General features: G+C 33.8%; 1 protein-coding gene across 16 annotated transcripts in view; it reads left to right on the top strand.

Annotated features, from left to right (window-relative positions):
* The window catches only part of LOC127839296 (disabled homolog 2-interacting protein-like), a 210,017-nt gene that overhangs the window by 148,727 nt on the left and 35,890 nt on the right, over nt 1-25,400 (top strand). The window contains exon 1 of one of the 16 annotated variants that reach the window (XM_052367587.1): nt 1,939-2,010. The exons of 11 other annotated variants lie outside the window; for them this stretch is intronic. In XM_052367587.1, coding sequence (XP_052223547.1) covers nt 1,952-2,010 — 59 coding nt within the window. In that variant the 5' untranslated portion in view covers nt 1,939-1,951. Of the gene's footprint in view, nt 1-1,938; nt 2,011-2,296; nt 2,461-4,289; nt 4,492-12,507; nt 13,381-22,875; nt 22,959-25,400 lie in introns of those variants that run through there. 4 more of the 16 variants (XM_052367588.1, XM_052367584.1, XM_052367586.1 and 1 more) reach the window with 4 other exon arrangements.

Genomic DNA, 25,400 nt, shown 5'->3' on the forward strand with positions numbered 1-25,400 from the left:
ACAGCTGAATGATAACTCTCCGATAAAATAGGTTGTAAATATTGTTAAATTCTAGGTCAATACATAGCTTGCATGCTAGTAAATCTTGATACTGACATAGGTTACATGCCAGTAAATCTCCTATACTGTCAGACATTTGAGTTCAAGGGGCAGGTGATCATAACCCATAAGTAACTGTTATGATCATGTACTGGTATCTGAATTTGTTCTTGTAATATTATTGTTTTGCCATTGTCTGCGTAGCATACATTTAAATTCTGGTTGTGAGACAGTAGGCTGTTAAGTTCAAGAGAGTTTGGTTATAACCCTGTCCTGTAAAAGACTAGATTGTAAGACTGAGAGTGTTATGTAAGTGGAAGTTGATGGTATTTAATTGTGTGATTACAATGCATCTATTATGTAACCTATATCTTGCATGACTGTGAGGCTTCTAAGCACAAACAATTAAGACTCAAAAACATAATATATACATTTGGTTAGTTCAGCCTGTTCTGGAGGATTTGTAGATGGCTTGAATTTACAACATATTTTTTAGCTCACTTTAGCATCTTTGTGCACCTTTTGTCCATAATGTTCATTGTGTGTCATCCTGAATCAACATTGATCATGTAAACACTCTCTGATGCAACATTTAATGATATCTCGGCTGAATTAAAAGATCGTTCAGGTCCATTCGAAAACATGGTTGCCAGGCCAGGTCAGATTGACACATTTTTATGCTCCCCCAAAATTTTTTGGGGGGACCATATAGTCGCCGCTTCTTCTGTCCATGCGTGTGTCCGTCCCTGCACAAGTTTTTTCCGGGCTATTTCTCAGCAATTAATGACTGGAATTCAATTAAACTTTATGGGAAGCTTCACTACCAAGAGGAGATGTGCATATTATCAGCCGTTTCTGGTCGGATGATTTTTCACAGAGTTATTGCCCTTTGAAATTTTCCATTAACTGTACATTTAGTGCAATTCTTGTCCCCCCAACTACTAGACGTTTCCTTTTATCTGAATATATAGTGCAATATTGTGACAAAAAAAACCTTTGGGGAGCATCACCCGTCTCGGACGGTTTCTTGTTTATACAAACATCATAAAACTGGTAAGATTTGTTAAGTCAGTAAGGATCTTCGGTGAGCGCCTCAGTTCTTTGATTTAAAGTGCTTAAACTGTAAAGTAAGCCCTTCTATACATAATCCAACAGGTCTATCATATGACCACTGAATGACATGGAAACATACAAACTTTGGCTACATAAAGGTACATGTGAAAATCTGCCATATGATCACTGTGACATGGAAACGTACAAACTTTGGCTACATCATTGTACATGTGAAAATCTGCCTTGAAGTTGTGTTGAGAAGAAACAGATCCTTGTGAAAATTTACAACCAGATTCCCAGGCCATTATCGGCCATTTTCTCATCTGCATATGTGATAGCTTATCTGATGGTGTTTATATATGTGAAAAATATCTTCTCTCAGGGTTTATTTTATAGTCTAATGAGCAGATATGCAACAGTTCCTTTGTATGTATGTTTATTTTCCATAATAAACATAATTATGTATACTTTGATTTATTGTTCAGATCTGCCCTGATTTGGAATAATGGCTGCCAGAGTTATAATGACTGCAAAATTTGGAAAGCTATCATGATAAATCTTTACTTAAGCCTTTTTTTACAATATGTAAATATACAAGCAATTCAAACAGCACACGATAATACTTATAAAGTGGACTGTAATTGTTTTCAAAAAGGTACCATCTTTTCTTTAACATGGCAACATTTCGAACTTCAGATCTAGGGTTTCAACACCCAACATCGCAAGATGCTTGTCGCATTGTCATTTTCTTTTTCTCTGTAAAAAGTATAGACGTTTTATTTTTCTTCTACTGATTTTACTGAAGGGGACTCAACGACAGGTTTTACCCACAACCTCCACCCTGTGGCCCCAAGCCAGGATGTCCGTCTTGCTGTCTGAATCTGGATTCTGTGATAAATCAAAAACAACTAAAATTAGGTGAATGAAATGTGTTAGTGTATATTTATTTTTCTGTAACAAGACTTCTTTGATACATAATGTTGATAAAGGTCGTCAGCAGATATTACTACTTGACAACCACTTCACAAAGAATTCTAGCAAGATGCACCCATCATTTATAAGAGCACTCGGAAAAAACAAGAGAAACTGACAGAACAATGTGACTTGTGTTTTTGCACGGATCTTGTGTCGCCTCAAAGTGGCAACTGATGCAATAAATTGATAATGAATAAATGTATTTAAGAATGCGACGAGATCGATAAAGGAGTTGCAGTTTTCTTTCAGTCGTAGTTGTGATCACATTGTAGCCTTGTCAGTAAATGATATTATTTTGCGGATTAAACATTTCAATATTTCTTCGAAGTTTTCCGCCATGGTGTTGCATAAATCAAAAAGTTTGGATCGATTTAGGAAAGTAGCCGTGAATAGGTAAAGACAATTTCCGTTTTCTTTTTACCCAAGATATTTTAGTTTGATTCCATTAAAAGCTGTATAAATACCAGATTTTCTAGAGTTTTGTACTTTCAACATGAGAAGGGTCTGTGAGTGGGAATTACACTTGGGAACTCTCGACTGTATCTATTGGCAGACACCATAATCCACTACACAACTTGTTATATTACTTGATCTTTTGGTTATCAATTCAAAAGATACACTTTGATATATCTATGGGTTATGAGCTTCAATTGTTCGGCCAAAAAAACAACTTTTTCCAATATAAATAAGGTTAGAAGGTTGGCAAAAAATAGTTATTTTAAAACTCTTCTTAATGATTCCCAATTTACTAAGAATATGTTAAAACATGAAGAATTCTTCCAAATCTTCTTCAAACATTCTTTAGTTTATTTAAAAAAAAAATTGTGAATGTGCTGCAGAGAAGCAAACATTTCCTCCAACTTATTAAGTGAATTTAGCAAAAATGATCTGCAATTCAACTTTGAAAACCAGTAAACAAGTGAAGAATCTGGCAGCGCAACAAATTGGGGTCAGAAGGGAAAAGTGCCAACAAACCAAAATTAACTTTATTGTATGTCTGTTAATTTACTTGTCATATTTTGAATGCTGCTGTGTAATTAGGTAATTCACATGATAAAGAAGAAATTATGTATATGTTTATCAATTATAGAATTCTAATTTGCTCATTATCAATGTAATTGTATAATGCCCCCAAAGGTGGGCATATAGTGATCACACTGTCTGTCTGAATGTATTATGCCCCCAAAGGTGGGCATATAGTGATCACACTGTCTGTCTGAATGTATTATGCCCCCAAAGGTGGGCATATAGTGATCGCACTGTCTGTCTGAATGTATTATGCCCCCAAAGGTGGGCATATAGTGATCACACTGTCTGTCTGAATGTATTATGCCCCCAAAGGTGGGCATATAGTGATCCGCACTGTCTGTCTGAATGTATTATGCCCCCAAAGGTGGGCATATAGTGATTGCACTGTCTGTCTGAATGTCTGTCAATCACACTTTTTTGAAAAATGCTCATAACTTCTATAACACTTCAGATGTTACCTTCATATTTGGTATGCATGTGTATATGGCCAAGGTCTTTCCATTCGCACACAAATTTTGACCCCTTTGACCTTGACGTTGAACTTTAAAAGGGTCCGCGTTTAGGTTTCGAAACCTGCATTGAGGTTTGGAAAAAGCGTTTTTCGGGGACATATGTCATCCTTTGGTGACAGCTCTTGTTCATTATAACTTTTATTTTTCATGAGTATTATTTTGATATTCTGGATTAATCTTTATTTCAGGATTAATGCAGACAGATAAATGAAGCCCGATTTATTAATATTACATTGCCATTTATATGGTAGTTTTTATATTCAGAAACAGTTATATTTTAGTGTACATGTCTTGCTGAGTGATGCATTTTAATGTCCACATTTACAGTTATTTAAATTATTGCCTTGCTAGGATGAATGTAGGGTGTCACATTCACATGGCTTTGCTAAAAACATGGCCAAACATCATAGTATAATGTAGCCCTAAGCAATAACTTATCATGTAATTAGAGAAAGAGGTATTCAGGGGGAAAATATGGCCATAACGAAACAAGTGTAGAATATTTACTTTGGTCATGCTGTGTGAAAAGAAGTAACAGGATTATTGGTGATTCTTACAAGAAAAATATTTATAGTTGGACACCTGTTTAAATAAAAAAGTTTAATATGGGGAAAATCAGTTATTATTTTGGAAAATTAAAGAATGCGAGATTTGACTGGATGAAAGGATTTTTGTCAAATTAGATGTTCTTTTACTGATACACCGAATATAATATGACAAGGAAACATCAGAGAAAGTCAACAAAATCCAGTGACATCATTTTCAAACAGGGTGGTAAAAAGTTTCATTTTGGAAAACTAAAACATTCCACATTTAGTCGAAGCCAGTTCCTTACTTCAACAATGGCTAAGTTTAAGGAACTCTCTATTAATTTGATGGCTGGGTTAGTATTTACGTTACATTACTTTTACATTACACCGCTCAAATTCGTCTAGTTTTAAGTTTTAAAGTGAAAAATCCTGAGCTCCGATGATAGAACCAGGGTCTCCAGAATGATCAGCAGACACTCTAACTGCATTTGTAAGGGGCTTGCTTTATATTTTGCCACACGGTAGAGTTTCTGGTTACAACTCAGGAGACCCTGGTTTAAGCGCCGTTGGAGCTCAGGATTTTTCACTTCAGTGTAACCTAACATTTTTCATTACCGGTACTGTTAAAGGGGCCTTTTCACAGATTTTGGCATTTTTTAACTTATTCATTAAATGCTTTATATTGATAAATGTAAACATTGGATTGTAAAAGCTCCAGTAAAAAATCAAGAATAAAATTAAAAAAGGAAAAGAACATTGCCCGGAGCAGGTTTCGAACCAGTAACCCCTGGAGTCCTGCCAGAGTCCTGAAGTAAAAACGCTTTAGCCTACTGAGCTATTCCGCCGAGTACATATTCTTTACGTATTTTATACCTTATATAAGCAATCTTCGTAGTTATACAAAATTTAACGACAAAAACAGAACTCTCCAAATTATTCAATCGTTTCGCGTTGCAACGCTTTATAATTTTTAGGTTTTATAATCGTCAAAAGATGCATATAATGGCTATATTAAAGCATGGTAAATGTTCAGTATTACTGTTTCCTCACAAATATCATAACTAACACGAAAATTTGCGAATCTGAAACAACTTTTTTCAATTTTGTCAATTTACCAAAGCGTGAAAAGATCCCTTTAAAATGTACATTTTCCCCTGTAAGAGTGTTCTTGAAAACAATTGTGCGGTGATATGCATGTTTGTTTGAAAAGACATTGTCCGTCAACAATATTTTCCTTATAATGAATGTTTCGCAACTAGTGGAAAGTCCAACAGCATAACAGTTGGGATCTACAGCTTTTATAACATGGTTAGTGTCACAAAGAATGGATTCAATTAGGCACGCTGAAATTCTTTACTTTAGTTTTTGTGGTCAATAAGTCGAAAGTGAAAAAGAGTGGCAAAAATTCCCATTTCTCAAAACAAAATCTCAAACTGGTCCCATTAAAGCCTTGTTTTCATGGTTTTACGCATGTACTTAAAGTGCAATCCCAGATTAGTCTGCAGGGCCCTCAATCTATCAAATCTGCCGCCGAATTTCGGCGGCAGTCCCCCACCTGAAAAGTATACTTTTTTCCCCTTTTGGGGGGAAAAATTCCCCCTAAAAAAAAAAAAAAGAAAAAAAAAATTTTTTTTTTTTTTTTTTTATATAGAAAGATGTGTCTCATGATTATTATCTCTTTTCAAACATACTAAATTATGAACAATGCAATGAATATATTGCAAACATGTACAAATGAAATAATGAGAGAGAAAGTAAAAAAATCCCCAAAAAAGGGAAACGCCGCGAAAATTCCCCTTCCTAAGGGCTGCGGACCCCTTCCCTCAAAGTAGTGTGAGGGCCCTGGTCTGTGCAGTGCGGACAGGCTAATCATAGATGACACTTATTGCCTACACTTTGTTTTGCTAAAAAAGAGAATTCCTTGGAATGAAAAAAAAACTACGCAAAAACGGAAAGAGTTGTCCCTGACTGCCTGTGGGGAGTGCAAGAGTTGTCCCTGACTGCCTGTGGGGAGTGCAAGAGTTGTCCCTGACTGCCTGTGGGGAGTGCAAATGCTAATGACTTTTTATGCACATGAATTAACCCTTTGCATGCTGGGAAATTTGTCGTCTGCTAAAATGTCGTCTGCTGAATTTCTAAAATTAGCATTTTCTTCGATTTTTTTCAAAAAACTATCAGAATAGCAAACAGTTTGGATCCTGATGAGACGCCACGTTTCTGTGGCGTCTCATCTGGATCCAAACTGTTTGCAAAGGCCTTCAAAATTCGGTTCCAGCACTGAAAGGGTTAAGCCTAGTTTTCTCAAAGTGAGACTCATTTGTATTACTGTTCTGAGTGTTGACTCTGCCATACCTCACAGATGTTGATGCTCATACAGGTAGTGCATGGACAATCTTTGGCAGAAACATTCACATGATTCTGTACCTGCCTTTGGTTATTTGCTGACCATAAATGCATACCTGACATGGCAGAGCCAAACATTAAATCGTTGGTTGAGTGCAAAAAAGCAATATCTGATTTGTGGATGTGATTCAGATACAGCAGTTGTGTCTGCAATACTCAATGTGTAGATTTTGTTACCTAGATCTCACCTGACTAAATGTGGCCTGATGCCTGGAACATGTGTTTTACCATGCATTCTGCTAATTACTTATGTTGCCAGAGGATCCATGAATATTTTCTTTGGGTTCATTGATCTATGCTGTGGTCATTTTTTGCTCTGCTGATTAATAAATAAAGATGTGTTGTTCTATTATTATCAGTAATAACAAAATAAGTATCAACAGGTTTATGATACAAAGCAACTGTTTTTTTTTCTTCAATAACATAATTTATTGTCTAAATTAAACGTCTTAAAACAAAAATGAACTTTGCAATAAAAAAATATTTATATCAATAATTTAAGACAATACTTTTTATAATTATGACTGTCGATTAATGTGTAGGAACATTATTTTTCAAAGTAAATTTGGAAGTCTATGTCATATTTAGCTTTCCGGCATTTAAAGGATCCAATACATCAACAATGTTGAATTGATAAGCCCCTGGCAGGGCATTTGCAGAATATGTCTTATTACTTTGTTTGCCAGGCCACTTGCCTTTGCTTGGGGGCTAATTGGGCTATAATTGACACCTGTGGTCTGGTTTAAAGGTTTAAGTCCAGTTATAATTGAGGATAATCTGCAATGTGAAATGGCTGTAATAAATGCTTTTGTGTAATTAGATTCTAAATTATTTGTGAAAGAGGTTTGGTTTAACTAAACATGTATGCAAACAATTGATTTCCTGTTGAATGTTCAAAAAATCTTCATGATTGTTCTGTTGTGTCTGTTTTTATACATTCATTATAAATAGACATTGGCGTAGCTATATCTAGGCCTTTAAGAGACTGCATGGGCTCGGCAATATATTCTCAACAGTGAAACATATGAATGGCTCGAAAATGTAGGAGGGCTAAATTGAGGCTTAGGTTAGAAGAAGAAAACCCTTATGTTTTCATAAACGATAATTGGGTTTTAATAATTGCCTGTTGTGCATGTACAGTATCATGGAAGTTCAAGTTTCTATAGAGTATTGGTTAGCTGATTTTAATTTAATTATATACATTGATGTCAACAAACGCTTACACAAAAAGTCATATTGACTTAAAGGGACCTTTAAACAGCTTTTGGCATGTAATGGAGTTTGTCAACAAATGTGTTAAATCGATAAATGTTAACATTGGAAACAAGAAAAGAAGTTTAAAATTTAACAAGAAATATCTTTAAAAAAGCTAAACGGCGTTGATAGTTCAATGAATGAGATCAATGATAGCGAATGTCTTTTTCTGTGCAGTTCTTAGCTGCATCACAGGCAGTAAGGGATGTTACGCGGCGTTTTCGCGGCTTATTTTACATTATTACATATTGCTGGTCATAAACTTTTAGATACAAAACAGAAAACCAAAAGAAGAATGGAAGTTAAACTAAAACATACGAGTCAACTGGCCACACGCGAAGTATCCGTATTTATAGGCGCATTCTTCGAACAAACCTGTTTTAGTGGTTTGTCGGACATTGCTATATGATTCGATTATTAACAGTTTCGAGAATCATCGCGCTCATGCTTAATACAATAGTCAATATGGTGGAATAATTATTGTTAAATTAATCTAAAATAATATTTATCATTGTATTGTTGAAAACACATTAATAATCTATTATTGACATATCTTAATTATATTGCTGAATATCTTCATTTAACATATTTCTATTCTAAAGAAAATTCCAGGTCACCTAGTTCACGGATAGAGTCTTTATTATATAACAATTATTTTACTGGCTGCGAACTCCGGTGATGAACTGTATATAAACTCTGACTTTCACACACTGGCCACGAATTGACCCGAAACCTCGCGGGTTGAAATGCAATGCATTGAAGTGAGGCCTCGCTTCCACTGCTCTTTATACTTTTACATGTTAACATGTTGACATGAATATGGAAGTAAGTACTAAATATGAGAACATAGCCTTTAGTATAAACGCTTTTGCGCTGGTAATTCTCTGAAAATAAAAGGTGAATGCACAAACTGTATTTATGTCGAGAATTGATTGTAAAACTGTTCTATCTATTGAGCCTTTTCATTAGAGATAAAATTGTTTCATGCAGTATCACAGTGTTACAAAGACGCGTTTATCTCCAATGTTTTGGTGTTATACTCAAATCAGCCAATGGAATAAATGAAGTGTATTCATTCGTACCTAGCTGCGGGAAATTTTATTTGAATATTATTGGACAATTACAAAGGTCAGGTCAGGTGAAAAGCTGGCTTAATACAGCATGCCGAAAAAAATCCTCAACTTGACTTGAACCATAATAGTGACCCTTGGAGTGTAAGTCTAGCACATTAACCACTCTGCCATCGGCATGCTCATACAGTGAGTGTTTTATTTTATACTATATACAAGCATTCCTAGTAATCTCACAAAATATAACGATAAAAATATTTAATTTAAAAATTATATTAAATCGAATAATTATTAAATTGTTTCATGTTTGGAAGGCTTTATAATTTTCAAATGATGCAATATACTGAATATTTTAGAGCATGGAAAACGTTCTATATTAATGTTTGCTTGCAAATGTTATGACTAAAACGAAAGCTTGCTAATTTGATTTTTTTTTTTCAATTTTGTCAATTTACCAAAATGTGAAAAGGTCCCTTGAATAATGCAGTAGGCCTAAATCAATTAAAAAATGGCCAAGCTAAAATGCTGCTTGGACCCCCTTCATCCATTGATGTTTTGAAGACAATTCATCAAACATTAAAATCATCTGCCACGTTTTCAAAAGTGTTCATCTTTAAGCTATTATGTCCAATATTTTAGTAATTTTCAGTATTTCTACAATGTACACAATGTTGGAGCATTAAAGCTATTCAGATGTTTAACCCATTTATGCCTAGTGGACTCTCCCATCCTTTTAAATTGGATCAATTTATTTCCAAAATTAGGGACATCTAGTATATTTATTTCTATATTTAGAATATTTCTTACAGAAATTCCTTTAAGCAAACAGTGCAGACCCTGATGAGACGCCGCATCATGCGGCATCTCATTTGGGTCTAAGCTGTTTGCCAAGGCCTTTTTCTAGACGCTACGCATAAAATTAATGGGTTAAAGCTATCCAGATGGTTAAACTGCATTCTTTGTATTGTGAAATGCCTCTTATATTACTGTGTAAAGTCACTGAATGGTTTTGAATGCCCCCAAGTAAGTAATCCTGATCAAATTGTAACTGTTACTGCTTTATTTAACAATTATCATCTGGTTCAATTAATTTTCACATCAATCACAAATTTAAACCTGAATTACTTGGTATTTGGGGCGATTTCAACTGACTTAAGCGGAAATTTAATGTGAAGGGTTCTTTATCAACCGGAGTTAATATGATTCTTTGGAGGTCAAGCAGATAATTTGCAGTGAAAATTGTAAAACATTGGAGACTGGGGTATTCTGTGTTGTTTTTCCCATGGTTGGATGTCTATCTAAATATCAAATGACTCTCACATTTATTTAAAGCTGTGCTGACATCTTCTGACAGACATGTCATGATGGGTTGTAAGCTGAAGATTTCAACCCTTTACCACTTAACTCATTTATGCCTAGCGTCTAGAAAAAAGGCCTTGGCAAACAGCGTAGACCCTGATGAGACGCCGCATGATCAGGGTCTACGCTGTTTGCTTAATGGAATTTCTGTAAGAAATATTCTAAATATAGAAATAAATATACAAGACATCCCTAATTTTGGAAATAAGTTGATCCAATTTAGAAGGATGGGAGAGTCCACTAGGCATAACTGGGTTAAGATAGGTACATGTATTTTGACATATTTGTAGTCCCTTAGAAAGCTTAATTTAGTTTAGTCACCTTTCTTACTAGATTCAAGTTTTAAAGGCTTCATTTCCAACCCTTAGATACTGATGAGTAGCAAACAGCATAAAACCTGAACAGACTGTGAGTTACTTGCAGGCTGTTCTGGTTTAATGCTGTTTGCACATAGCCATTTTCACTTTGCCTCTGAGTGGGAAAAGGTTAATTGACAACCTTGTTTTTTTTTCTCCAATTCCTCTAATCTGGTTTAATAGACCAATAACAAACCGTCATAAATTTAAGTTGTATTTTGATTCGTTATTGTATTGTGTTTTTTAACTGTTACAAAGCTTGTTTATTCATCTGTTTGATAATGACCTAGTTTTGCAACAAAATAATTGAAAAGGGACAATATGTTCTGGATCTAGGAAAATATAAAAACATAACCGCATTAAGATTTAAAGTACCCACATGTGAATAAAGAAACAGATTTTTGCTTTAGAATATTTAGCATTTTAAGGATTGCAAGGGAGGTAATAAAATATTTCTGGAAAATTCATTTTGAATTTACATAAGTGGACTTACCTCCCTTGGTGGAGGTTTATTCTTACATAGTGCTGTCTCAAAATGCTAATTTTTGTTTAAAACCAAATGTATATTGTTAAAATAAAATATATAAACCCCAAAATCCTCTCTCAGGCTTGCAAATGATTCATTCAGGTACCTGTGATCAACTTGTTGTGCACTGAAACTATGATTAGCAAAATATGTTGGTTGTGGGGAAAAAAACAATTATTGGATGATCATATTTATGAATCTAAAATTGTCTTCCTAAAGCACTGGTTAGACACTTATTCTTGTTTAATAAACTTTCTTGCACATTAGAATCTTTAATAATGGTACATGTAGGTAGGTTAATTGTTATTCAGCAGTTTCATGTGTTCAGGCTCCTTGGGTTTGTTGGCGGGCATATTACAAGCTAGCCCAGGTAATTCATGGTGCTGTTTATTTCATCATGTACAAATGGATGCTTGTTCAAATACAATAAAAATACCAAAACATCCATTTTGAATGCAAATGATTCATTTGAGTAACTGAGATAAACTTATTGTGCATTTTATAACAGCTATTTAAAATATCAAAATCTGTTCGTTGTGCATAAAAACAATTATTAGAGAAACAGGTTTATAAATGTAAAAATATTCAAAACTTAAGGTTTTCCTAGAGCAATGGGAATGCATGCAGGCACATTTAATTTAACTATCCTGTACCTAAGTAGCTTTAATGAAGGTAGGTAGGTAAATTGTTATTCAGCAGTTTCATTTGTTCAGGCTCACTGGGTTTTAGTGGCGGGCATATTGCAAGCTAGCCCATGCTGCCTGTTATTTCAACATGTACTTCTGGTCCTTCATGTATATGGATTGGTTGATTTAAAAATACAAGACAGCAGACAGTACAAACTCCACTGTTATTTCTCATGTTTTCATGATCATTCATCATTTGTGGTTTGACTGTTACATGAGGAAAACTCCCCCAGGATTTAATTATCGGCAGGTTTTAGTAAAGCTATAATGTGGTTAGTAAAGTTAAATTGACACAGATTTAAGGCAGCCAAGAGTGAATCAAGTATCTTTGTGAATGGAGAAAAAACGTGAAATAATTATGAATCGAAATTCAAATTGGATTATTTTTGCCTGCAGGGATAATATTTTTCCGTTTTATGGTTGACAACGGTTTATCATTGTAGAATAATTATTGAACTGGGTGAAAATTCTTTACAATGTTTGCCGTGACTCAACTGTTGATGAATACTTGAACAATAGACTGTGAGGATGATCTTCAACAATGGTCTTAAAACCTTTAGTGAATATCTTTGTGAATGGGATTATATTGGGCTTTAGTAACCTGTAGTTGAGAGATCAAGTGTGCAAGTTACAGGGACTTATGATTGGCAGTTGACACATTGTGATAAGTCATACAGGTGGATTCAAGTGGACAAGTTTGCAATTTGTTTGAATTCATATGACAGTTTGAAAATCGGTTTCAACAGTCAATAATTCTAACGATGCCGTTTTGAGCTAATATTCTGTCAGTTAAAATAGCGTACATGCTGTGAGCGATAAGATTCTCAGACACAAACTGAAAACCAGTCTATTTTACGCATGACTTTGGCTGGACTTGAGATTTACCAGTCTGAATTAATTCGAAATCAGCTCAAATTTAAATAGATAAAACACAAACGTTTTTAAGTTGTTTTCAGTAGAATTTCATCAGCTGAACTGAGTTGAATATAATTAGTTTAAACATGAAGAAATTGGCGACTTAAATGATAGTCTTATTCAGTTAAACAGTTGATATATGTGCATGTTGGAAATGTGGGGCTCAAGAAGTTGTGAAAACTGAAGGGTTAACTTTACCCAAGTGTGATTGTTTTCATTACAGATTTGTCTGACTTATTGGTGTCTCAAAGTAACAAAATTAGTTGGGATTTCTAGATAATACATGTTTTTGTAATGAAGTATGCTTGACAGATCTATGTGTGTGGTTTTAGTAGTGTTTATTATCATAGCTTGTAAAAGCTTGTGTTGATTCAGTCGAATTAATGTTTCATCTGTGGCTTAGTCCATAGATTTTTATATCAAATGATTAAGTAATAGATTTCTTAAGAACACACATCACAATCATTTGGTTAAACAAAAAAGCAAATGAAATGAATGTAACTCTTGATTTATAAAGAAGTGAATTTGTTACGCCAAACATTTATTTGAGTAGTTTTGAAGATTTGTGAGAGACACTGAAATGCTGAGTGGATTGTAACCCAGACATCCCCAAGATGTTGCTGATTCAGAAGATCAGGGTTAACCTGAAAATTGTGAACAGGAGGAGACGTAGGTATGAGACCCTTGATTTAAAATTATATTAAATACCTCGCTCTTAAAAAATGGGGCTTTCTGCATCTGCGTAAAGTATTCTCCCAGATTAGCATTGCGGTCTGCAAGGCTTATCAGGGAAAACATTTTTTGATTTTAAACTGGTTTTGTTAAGATCCTGTGTCAATGCAAATTTATGAATAAATTAAAATGTATATCAAAGATTTAATACTGTGCATTTCAGATTATAAATAGTCGGTAGTTGTAGCAACCATTACATACAATAGGCTACAGCTTAAAAACAGGGAATGGGTTTTAAATCGTTAAAAAATTGCAATTTGTTTGAGTCAATAACAGTGCATCAAAATTAAAACGAGCTTCAAGTATGGGAAATGCATTCATGCAGTCCTCGAAGGAAATCAGGGACAACACTTTCCACCTTAACTAGGTTTTTTTGTAAGAAGATACTTCCAAACAGATTGATGTGAAAGCAGATAGTGTTGTCCTGGATTAGCCTGTGAGGACTGCGCAGGCTCATCTGGATCAATTTTTATCACACTTGCATTAAGTCCAGTTTTCATAAAAAAGGCTAAAATAATTAAAATACAACCAAAGTGCTCAGAAAAAACAAATGAAGCTGGGGAAAATTTACTACTCGTTTATTATCGGCTAAGTAATTTTTAGACTGTTGATATTATGTCCCTTTGAGCACAGTTTCAGGGATTTATGAGTTGTTCATAATTTTGATGTGCTTTTAGCCTGACCCAAATGCCAAAGAAAAACTTTGTTAACATATTGTCAATGATTAAGAGCAGATGTTGCCAATTAATGCTTTGAATAGTTTGTAAATTGCAACGAAATGTTAGTCATTTTTGCCATAAAACAAATTAATTAAGACATTAATTGACTGAACCCTTGATGGAAAAATGCTATTCATCTGTGTAAATTAGCAAATGTTAAGAATGCCATTTATTTTCGCAACCTAAAATTCTAATTGAAACTTAAATAGTTCAAGTAGAAAAAGGTGAATGCAAAACATGTATGACTTTCATTTTATGTGGCAATTATGCACTTTATGTCAACCATTTCATGGGTTAAGGTTCATTACCAAATTAAATGTTGCAATAAATGTATTAATTGCTTGGTTATATATGGTTCAGACATTTTAAAATAGAAATAGTATCTTTTAGGTAATTGACCAATGTTTTACCTTAAAACTGACAGTGCAATGCATAATAACTAGGGATGGCAAAATTATTCGAATAATCGAATATTCGATTGAATGGTCAGCATTCGAATAATAAAAATGATATTCGCATATTCGCATTTTTTTTTTCAAACGTAATTTCACTAATATTTAATGACCTGCGAATCGCTTACTAAAAAGCAACCGAAATCACTTGGGAGTAACATGATTGACGTGACGTTCTTCGTGTCAAACTGATAACGCGGCCCGTATCAGTGTTGATTGCGCAATGCAATATACACGCTCTAAGAAAGGCCCCGACTGTTGTTTGCCAATGGGGTGCCAATTAACGGTTTCAATTGACTGGCGAATAATAATTAAGTTTTGTGATCACAGTATGTACAGCCATTAAAATGTGTGAATTACTCAAATCGCGCAATGCAATATACTTACTATAGGAAAGGGCCCGAACTGTTGTTTGTCAATTAGGTACCAATAAAGGGCTTCAATTTACTTGCGAATAATAATTTAGTTTATGTGATCACAGTTTGAACAGACATTTAAATATGTGAATTACTCAAAAGTAACAGATGATATAAATTAAACAATCATCAAGGAATCATAATTCAAATCTGAAAATGCCACCAGCCCCTTCTGCAGTATGGAATACTTTACACGGTCTGTGGATAAGAAGACCGCAACGTGTAATGTGTGTAAACTTAGTTTTACATATGCGCGGTCTGCTACAAATCTGTGGAATCATTAAAAAATAAAATTCTATGACACGGTGTTTTTCATTCTATTTGTGCCCGATCACAGTATCGGTCATAGTATTAGTCGACAGCGATACAATTATTCGATAGCAACGTTAATAAACAGCCTCGTATTTAGCAAACGGATATAACTTACAAACCAATGTAAATTAACACATAACAAGGTAAAAATCAATCCAGCCGTTTTATGCGAATATTCGAATATTCGATTGAATGAATTTGCGAACATTCGAATACCGATATTGGTATTCGATGCCATCCCTAATAATAACATATTATAAATGATAAAAACAACATGTGTAACATCATTGACATTGACAATGAACCATCAGGATGCTATTATTGTCATACTTAAATGTTCTCAAAAGTTTTTTCGATAGGTGAATGTCCATTTGTGAAAAAAACAACTGTGCCTGCCAATTATCTGTCATGACTTACTGTTATAGTCGGAAAATAAAGAACTCATATGGAATGACTTCTTCATTACTTGCTAATTGTTACCCAAATATAACCTTTAAACGCGTCTTTTTTGTCTTAATTCTGATGGCACGTTTTATCCCTGTTATGTAAAGGACAAAAATAATGCAATTATCAATTTGTGAAAGATATGAAAGATAAATATATATTTGTACAATAAATGGCAGAAAAAGAGAATGATTTTAATAACATTAAGCTTATAAATACAGTGTGTATCTGGAATAAATATTATCTAGTCAGTTTGCTGATTCTTGATATGGGGATTGCACTGATTGTCAAATATTGTGAACATATTTATATGAGTGACCAGTTTATGATGTAAACAGACCGCTAGTTGACAATCTCTTAAAGCATGGTGACACTCTGACAGACATACCAGACCACTATTGACCACTAACTGACCACAAGTGGGCTAACATTGACTGACCAGTGGGCTGCTGTAATTATTGCTCATTATATGATCTAAGCTATTTGATGGGCCATAAATATGTCAGGAACTTTGACAGGCAGGGAAGTGGAAGTGTTGAGATTGACAAACTGGTGTACTGGACTTTCTTATATCAGAGCTGTGGTGTGTGAAATGGGGTTTAATGCTTGTACGTTAAGTGTCATCCCAGATAAGCCTGTGCCGCCCACACAGTCTAATCAGTGACGAAACTTTCCGCTGTTTTTTGTTTGAAGAAAGTCTGCTCTAAGCAAAAGTCAAGTTAGGCGGAAAGTGTCATCACTGATTAGCCTGTGCGGACTGCTTAATGCACAAGCATTAAACCCCATTTTCACACAGCGCAGCTCATAAGATAAGAATACACTTTTCTTTCAAAAACAAATATGTTGCAAGACACCAAAAATCTTATTCAAGATATTCAGCTGATGGCTGTATCTTTTAAAATTTGGGGATAACCTATCCATTATGCCTGTACAAGCAATGCTTAGACCCATGATATCCTTCAATGGCTACATTCAAACAATAACAATTGATGAGTTATCATGCTGATTTTGAAAGGATTTTCAATTCATCAATTTTGTTTTGATAGATTTCTGGGGTTTTCCAATGTCAAGCCCGTTCTGAAATTAGTCTTATTACTATTTGTTCTTTTTCTTGCAAACATAATGCAGCAAAACGTGGTCTCAGGATCAAAGACCCATATGATAACTTAATTTAGTTGGCGTTGTGATTTGAAACAATCATATGAACCCTCAATGTAACAGCATGTAATGTATAACAACACAAGTACAAGAAAACATTCACAGATTGCATGTTTTTACAGCTCAGTAGCTAGTTTCATTTTCTACTGGACATCATTTTGTTAGTGATTGTAAAGGTCATTTACCCATTGGTTAAAAGTTAGAATTGCACAATAATATGAACACGCATATAAACAGTTCAAACTTCATTGTTCTTTGACAGTTCCATTCAGTCAGTCACAATAATTTACAGGTATCTTGACATTGAGTACTCTGGACATTTGATCATAGGTGAAGAATTCATGTATTGTCTTTCAAATGAAATTAGTTTGTCAATTGTGCAGGGCTTACTGTCTTACCCATAAAGCAATTGACATCAATGACAAAAGGTATATTGATTATTACATCACTTCCTGTCAATGGTGTCATAACTTACTGCCATCAGACAAAATGGCTGTTTCAAGTGATGTCTATGTTTTGTGATATATTACATGTAACTGTTTTGGATTCTTGTTTGATGTTTGTAGTTTAGTCATTAATCACAGCAATACTGTATTGTTCTCTGTGGTAACTAATTCGTCAACATTAGCTGTGTTGCCAAGAAAGACAGATTTCAAAAGTAAATACTTCTTAGCTAGCCTAACAAAGTATACATTCTGAACAAAAGTTAATACAGGGACTACCCTAGGCCTTAAAAATAGGGAGAAATGACTTCTCTCCTTTTTTCTGAAACAGAGAGAAGTTTTGAAAATCAGGGAGACGTTTGTGCGAACAATATCAAAAACAAAACATGTCTATTTCACAACTTTTATAATTTCTATCATTTAACTATGTTTATTTGTAAAAACAATAAATTCTCATTAAAATCTACTTTATCATAACACATTTAAGTCATTTAACACATTTAAGTAATTTAAGATATGTACCGGTAGCACCTTTTCTTCACATATTTATCGTCATTATATTATCATCATCCCCATGACTGCTTTAGTAACAAAACGCAATCTTAAAACAAGGAACATCTAGTATATCAATAACTGTTTATCCGAATACTATACATGTCCGAAATATGTTCACTTAAGAATGCCTAACCTGTTACTTTAATAATCCAAATGTTCCTTGTTGTTATCTGGTTTAACAAACCTTGTCAAATATTTGTTAAATCCAGTTAATGCTTTCTCCATTATTGAATCACCATTACTTGTAACTTGAATCGCCAGCTTTGAATAAAACGCGGGTTGAATGTTACATTACGTCCGCCATTTGCAATGTCAAAGGTCATGACGTAGCAATTTAATTCTACTCGGATAATTTATATCTGCTCAAGAAAATGTGTTTTCTCAATATTTATGTGCAGTATAATGACTTATTAGTGTAAATGTGAACTGTGATTCCAGTTTATATAAGATGTGTGTTACTCGTACATGTAATTATCGGTGGATTATCAAACTGACAAAACTTGCTGGACTTTATAGTTGATCTACGTAATTAATAGACCTTTGATCAACTTTGTTTTGCTTAAATTATTTGTGCCGACTTTCTTCAACCGTGCAGTCTGCCAAAAACCTGCTATTATCGGATGGTCAATAAAATTATCACATAATCATTAGACAACTTACAGCACGCGTGAAGAGGCATGAGTGTGTTGTTATAGCAACCAATATTAAGGGACTGCTTTGTCACGGTCTAATAACGATCCGTGCAGGGGGTAAATCGTGTAACTGTTAGATAAACCACAAACAATAAACTTTCTAATCGCCTGGGGGGGGGGGGGGGGGGGGTAGCACGCCAAAAATAAAAGGGCGGCTTGATTTTCGCTTTTCCGGTTTTGTGAACTCAAACAATCAGGCGACTTTATTTTTGCTTTTCTGGGCTTGTAGGGCGAAATCACGGGCGTTAGAGAGAAATTATCGCTCTAGTCGCCCGTAGGGTAGTCCCTGTTAATACACACCAATTACTATACAGCATGTAACTCTGGATATGTAAATAATTCAATTGAATTTTTTGTATAATATAACAGGAGAATCTTTCCCCTTCATAAACATACACTGTTTAATGATATATTACTGACCATAAAAATTACATCATTATTATACTGAAGCCGCATGCACAATGGCGTATTATGGTCAGGATATGGCCCCATTGGTGCAAAAAGGTAACATGTGCCATTTCATGTCTCATTAGTGAATAGGGTAGCTCCTGACCATAAAGCCCATTTTCGCATGACATGCCATGTATCATGTCACAAAGACGAACTAGACTCTTTAGTTCGAAGTGTGTCATAACTTTTGCCAACACACTCCTTCATGTCCACCTATGATCTGTTATCTCATATTATACATGTCAACATTTTTGAGTGTTTGTAAAAATGGAATGTGTGCCCAAGTAAACTGTTGCTCAATGACATGATATTATGGCACACCACTGCAACATACTATCAAAAACCTGGTTGAGGAATCCTGGCATCTATGATTTATTGCCTCTCTCTTGGCATCAGAATGGCTTCAACTGCAGAGGCCCAATTATTTTCATATTAACTTCACCAAAAGATCTGGCATCCTTACACGTTCATCTTAGTTCACCAGGGAAATTGATACACACTCACTACTGTCTGGTTTTACATTGTATTGTTTATGTAAGTGCCAATTATGCCATGATGCAACCGGTCATTTGGGCGGTCATTTTGGCCGGTGTGGAAATTGGTTCACAAGTACTAGTTATGGTTACCGTGTCGCAATTACCTATTTATGATGTTATTGTGACAACAGAATCTGGCTGAATTAATTACTTGTTGGATTATGTATACAAATTATTGAATGATAAATATGAATATAATTATCTATTTTAAATTTATGAATATAATTATCTATTTTAAATTAGTACAATAAGGCACCCACTGGACTAAGCATAGGGAAAATATATTTAGGTCAATTGGCCATCTACATGAAATTGAGTGCTTAAAGGGGCCTTTTCACAGATTTTGGCATTTTTTAACTTATTCATTAAATGCTTTATATCGATAAATGTAAACATTGGATCGTAAAAGCTCCAGTAAAAAATCAAGAATAAAATTTAAAAAAAGGAAAAGAACATTGCCCGGACCAGGTTTCGAACCAGTGACCCCTGGAGTCCTGCCAGAGTCCTGAAGTAAAAACGCTTTAGCCTATTGAGCTATTCCGCCTAGTACACATACTAGACGTATTTTATACCTTATATAAGCAATCTTTGTAGTTTCACAAAATTTAACGACAAAAACAGAACTCTCCAAATTATTCAATCGTTTCGCGTTGCAACGCTTTATAATTTTTAGGTTTTAAAATCGTCAAAAGATGCATATAATGGCTATATTAGACCATGGTAAATGTTCAGTATTACTGTTTCCTCACAAATATCATAACTAAAACGAAAATTTGCGAATCTGAAACAACTTTTTTCAATTTTGTCAATTTACCAAAGCGTGAAAAGATCCCTTTAAGGAAGAAAAAATGAGATTGATGTGTATATTTCCTTTATATATAGAGAGATACATTTTCTTGTTTGGATGAAACAAAGGAAATTAATGTACAAAGAAAATTGTGTAAGCCTATTATTGGTTTTAATAAAATACATTGTATTGCCCGCTAAATTTCCAGTTTAATGTTAAGCCATTAAATGAAAAACTATGATGGTTTTATTTCACTGCACTTTAAATGATAACGAATTTTCTCAATGAAACTGGCAGCAATTTGTCATCAGTTAAAGTCCATGAAGTTTTATTTCATATAATATTAGCTGAAACAATTCTGTGTCAACATGCATTTATATCAATGATTAAGATTTACTGTTGAATGTTGAAGAAGTCCTAAATCAAGGCAGTACATTTAGATGAAATAGCAAGGACAGAAAAGGATGCATTGTTTGAAGTCTTTGTTTTCAATTAAAATACTTTGTCTGTTATGTTTTTATTCTTTTCCTGATAATTAAATTAGTAAGGAACAAAAACATAACATGATAATAAATTCTATTAAACAGGTTAAAATGTGTCATAGGCTGTTTCAAAAACAGAACAAAATGATGTACAATTGCTAATAAATCTACTTAACTCTATCAGTGCGGGAACCGAATTTTGAAGGCCTTTGCAAACAGTTTGGATCCAGATGAGACATCACAGAACGTGGCGTCTCATCTGGATCCAAACTGTTTGCTATTCAGATAGTATTCTTTGAAAAAAAATTGAAGAAAATGCTATTTTTAGAAATTGAGCAGACGGCATTTTAGCAGACGACAAATTTTCCAGCATGCAAAGGGTTAATGAGTAAGAGCTTAAAACAATATCATTATAGTACTCCGCGTTACATCGTATAGCGGAGTACTTTTGTCCTGACGGACATGAGAAAACAAACCGGTTTTGCGAGTTTGTTTTGTGTATTGCTATTTATAGAAATAAATAGCGATAGAAATCAGTTCTAGCGAAGGCGTCAACGTGGCAAGATCAAATTCAAATTCATGATTTGTATGAGTACATTTTTATGTATATATTGTATATCCATAATTGTTTTATTTTATTTTTTATGTTATGTATATGCTCGGATAAAGGCCGTAATTCTGATATTCTGAAGAATGGTCTAAGTGCATTGCTACGTGCCCCACGTTTCTTCCTAGGTAGGGAATAAACCCACCATAAAAGGGAGTTGTTCGTAGGCGGCTACCATTCTTGTGACGAATATATGGTTAAATCTGTAGTTGATGCTTTATCGTAATGCGGTTTAATTTTAAACACAATTTACTGAATATTTACTACAGATTTTACCTGAGCATACATTTATGCGCATGATGAAAATGCGCATCAATTATACTTGTAATTTCGTATTACTGTACCTGCTTTATGAAAATCAAGATTGTCTTGAAACTTTGTGCACATGCGGCCAAAATATATGCGTCTCTCGCAAATCGCACAACAGTGTTGTTGTTTGTTTGTTTGAAACATAGTTAGGACCAAGAGTAAGTTGTATGATGTGAATCATTTGAGAATGGACAATGCAAATTCTTACATTATACTATATAGAATCTTATAATGAAAGAATTGACAGATTTAAAACAATCTTAAGCAATTATTGATTGTATTAATTCAGTATAAAATGGTAAGCCTAATATTTACACATTTTTGATACTGTTGACTCAAGGTGAAATGGAATGACAATTTAATGTTTCTTAAGCTTAGAATTTAAAATTAATGGCATTATACTGTATTATTTTTTAGAAGTTTATAAAATTATGTTTTGATTCTAATGAAACCTGTCTTGAATTAATTTAAAGAAATAAATATTGTCTTAACCACTTGATGCAGCTGAGTTGTAAGCTCAGAATTTAAGCAGAATTAATATTAATCACCTATCAATGACCTATAAACATAAATGTTGTTAATGCATCCATCTTATTACTGAATTTCCTGGTCACATGATCAGTCATGTGATGTAATTGATACTAAAAATAGTAACACATTTGCTTTATCACTTTATTGACAGGTGTGGATAGTAAATTTGTCCAGACTTCTTATTTCCCTGTATACATTTACATTATACTCAGTGAGTGAATAGCTAGCGGTTTGAATGTTCTTTCTTGCATATGAATGAATGAATTAATGAGGTTGATGGAATCTGACATAGGATATGCTAGTTTTAATTTATTCAAAGTAGATGCTTAAAATTAGCATGTGTCAGCTTTAATAAAAAAAAACACTCACTAGAGATATTGTTTGAAACATGGGTGAGGAATGTTTGAGTTGAGTGTGAGTTTTGTGAACACAATTTCAAAGTGCCAACTTGGCAAACATTGATGTTAAGCTCAATATTTTATAATATACACATAAAACTGGATTGTATAAATAATTGGATTATTTTTATTTCACCTTTGGGAAAACTATAGCAGCAAAATGGTGTTTGCTGCTCCTCCAATCTTTATGCATCTAGCATCTACTCTTCGGCCAAGAAAATCTCAAAGGTTGGTGATAAGTTTAGTTCCTTAAAGGGATCTTTTCACGGTTTGGTAAATTGACAAAATTGAAACAAGTTGTTTCAGATTCGCAAATTTTTCGGTTTAATTATGATATTTGTGAGAAAATAGTAATACTGAACATTTACCATGGTCTAATATAACCATTATATCCATCTTATGACGATTAAAAAAGCCTGAAAATTATAAAGCGTTGCAACGCAAAACAATTGAATAATTTGGAGAGTTCTGTTTTTGTTGTTTAAATTTGTGAAACTACGAAGATTGCTTATATAAGGTATAAAATACGCATCTTATATTCGCTTGGCAGAATAGCTCAGTTGGCATATGCGTTTTTACTTCATGATTCCTGGAGTCACTGGTTCGAGACCTGCTGCGGGCTACTTTTTTTTCCTTTTTTTAAATTTAATTTTGGATTTTTTACTGGAGCTTTTAAAATTTAATGTTTACATTTATCAATATTAAGCATTTAATGACAAACTTCAAAACATGCCAAAATCTGTAAAAAGGCCCCTTTAAATTGCTGTCATATTTTGAAGAGATTTTTCAGGTAGTTTTGATGGGTGGTATATTCAATTGAAGTCGTAACTAAATAATTGTATGTGTTTCGTACTTCGTACTTAAATTATATTCTTATAATCATAATTCAGCTATTCAATTATGATGATTAAATAACACAATTTAAGACATTTACTGACTTGCATCAAAACATACAACATACTGTGACCAATAAAGTCCCTTTGAACCTTCAGATATTTATGGTCAAAACTGATAAGTGTTATAATGTACTTTTTATTACTCTTTAATTGCAAAAAGCCTCCTTAATGGATATAATTCAGCCATTACCACAGTTTGCCCTTTAAGAGCATGCGTTGTTGACATTTGCACATGAGGGTGGACATATTCACGTGCCAGCAAACACGTGTTACACTGACATGTGCACTTACCTATACACAATAAGTACTTAACCTAAAACTTGTGCATTCATGAATCATCACTTTTTTGGTAATTTGATGATCAAAAAATGTTTAAGTTGTGAAAGTTGCAAACATATCTGATGTTATTAGAATGCACCTGTGTATGCTGTCAACAGTATAGATTTCTTGTCACCTTTGCATGTTTTCAGTGTAAATCACTCAATGGGAATATTGATTATTTGTCACCAATGCATCTTTTATGTGTTTAGTGTATTTCACTCAATTTTGCTGCAGGGAAGGGTGTTAGGGTAAAATAAAACTGCCATTGTAAGAACTGACAGCCATTATAGCATCTGATAGTTCAGATAGAAATCTTTAGCACCTGTCATTCTTATGCTATCACAAAAATCTGAAGAGCGAAATTCATGTCAATTGTATTCTCATACATGTTGTTCCTTGACAAGCTTAACATGATATTATTGAACATTGTTTTATTACTTGATGATTGAAGATTAAACAATATAATTCTTATATGGATCATATAATGATCATTTATATATGTAGACTTTACCATGAAATATCTTTTCCCTTTAATATGTGCTCCTGAGAAAGTGAGTGATTTAAGGTAAGAGTAGGATCTTTTACTGTTTGAAATTGTTAAACATAATAATTGCAAAAGTCCTGTTAAATAATCAGAAGACAATTTAATAAAGTATTATTTACACTTTTGACTGATAGCAAATACCACTGCATGGATTTATTGTTAACAAGATGCTTGACTTTGCACAAACTTGAAAGAATGCAATAAATCTTACTGAAATTGAAACAAACAAATAATAAATGCAGAAAGTGAAACCAGTTGTGCAAATCACAAATAGAATTGTATGTGTTTATTGTCGTATTGTGGGACAAAATAATGATTCCAGTTATTCATAAATTGCTGTTATATTATTGTGGTAGGATGTTTTATGGAGGTCAGAATAAATTATTCAGCCATTGATATTAAAGCGTAGATGTGGTGTATTGGAGATGTGGTGAATTGGTTGACAGATGTGAAATGCCTTCTTTATGATCATGTTGTGAGTGGGCAAGTTTGCAACATTAGTATATCGTGGTAGTTGTTGCAAGGTACGTAGTAGTTTCTCGGTGGTCTGCTGTTGCCAAAGAAACTGAGCTTGGGGACACTTTAATTACAGTTGTTAAATTAATTGACACCTCATTAACCCTGTGTTGAACAATTGATAACTTTCTTTTCATCCTTGTGTGAACAATATTTCATACTTGCAATATTGATATATGTGACTGTGAAGGCGTACATAATAAGTCAATATAATGAAATAAAAACAGACAAAAGACATTACTCATAATTTTAAAATTTATTACTCCAACAATCTGGGGACATTGCATTTAACCAATAAAAACGATAACAGTGTATATAAAAATGCAAGCAAAGTAAACATTTTGGCAAATGATATAAAAACACTTTTTGGTATTTGGAGGTAATGGTTACAGT

Source organism: Dreissena polymorpha, chromosome 7 (genome assembly GCF_020536995.1).
Source record: "Dreissena polymorpha isolate Duluth1 chromosome 7, UMN_Dpol_1.0, whole genome shotgun sequence".
NCBI lineage: Eukaryota > Metazoa > Mollusca > Bivalvia > Myida > Dreissenidae > Dreissena > Dreissena polymorpha.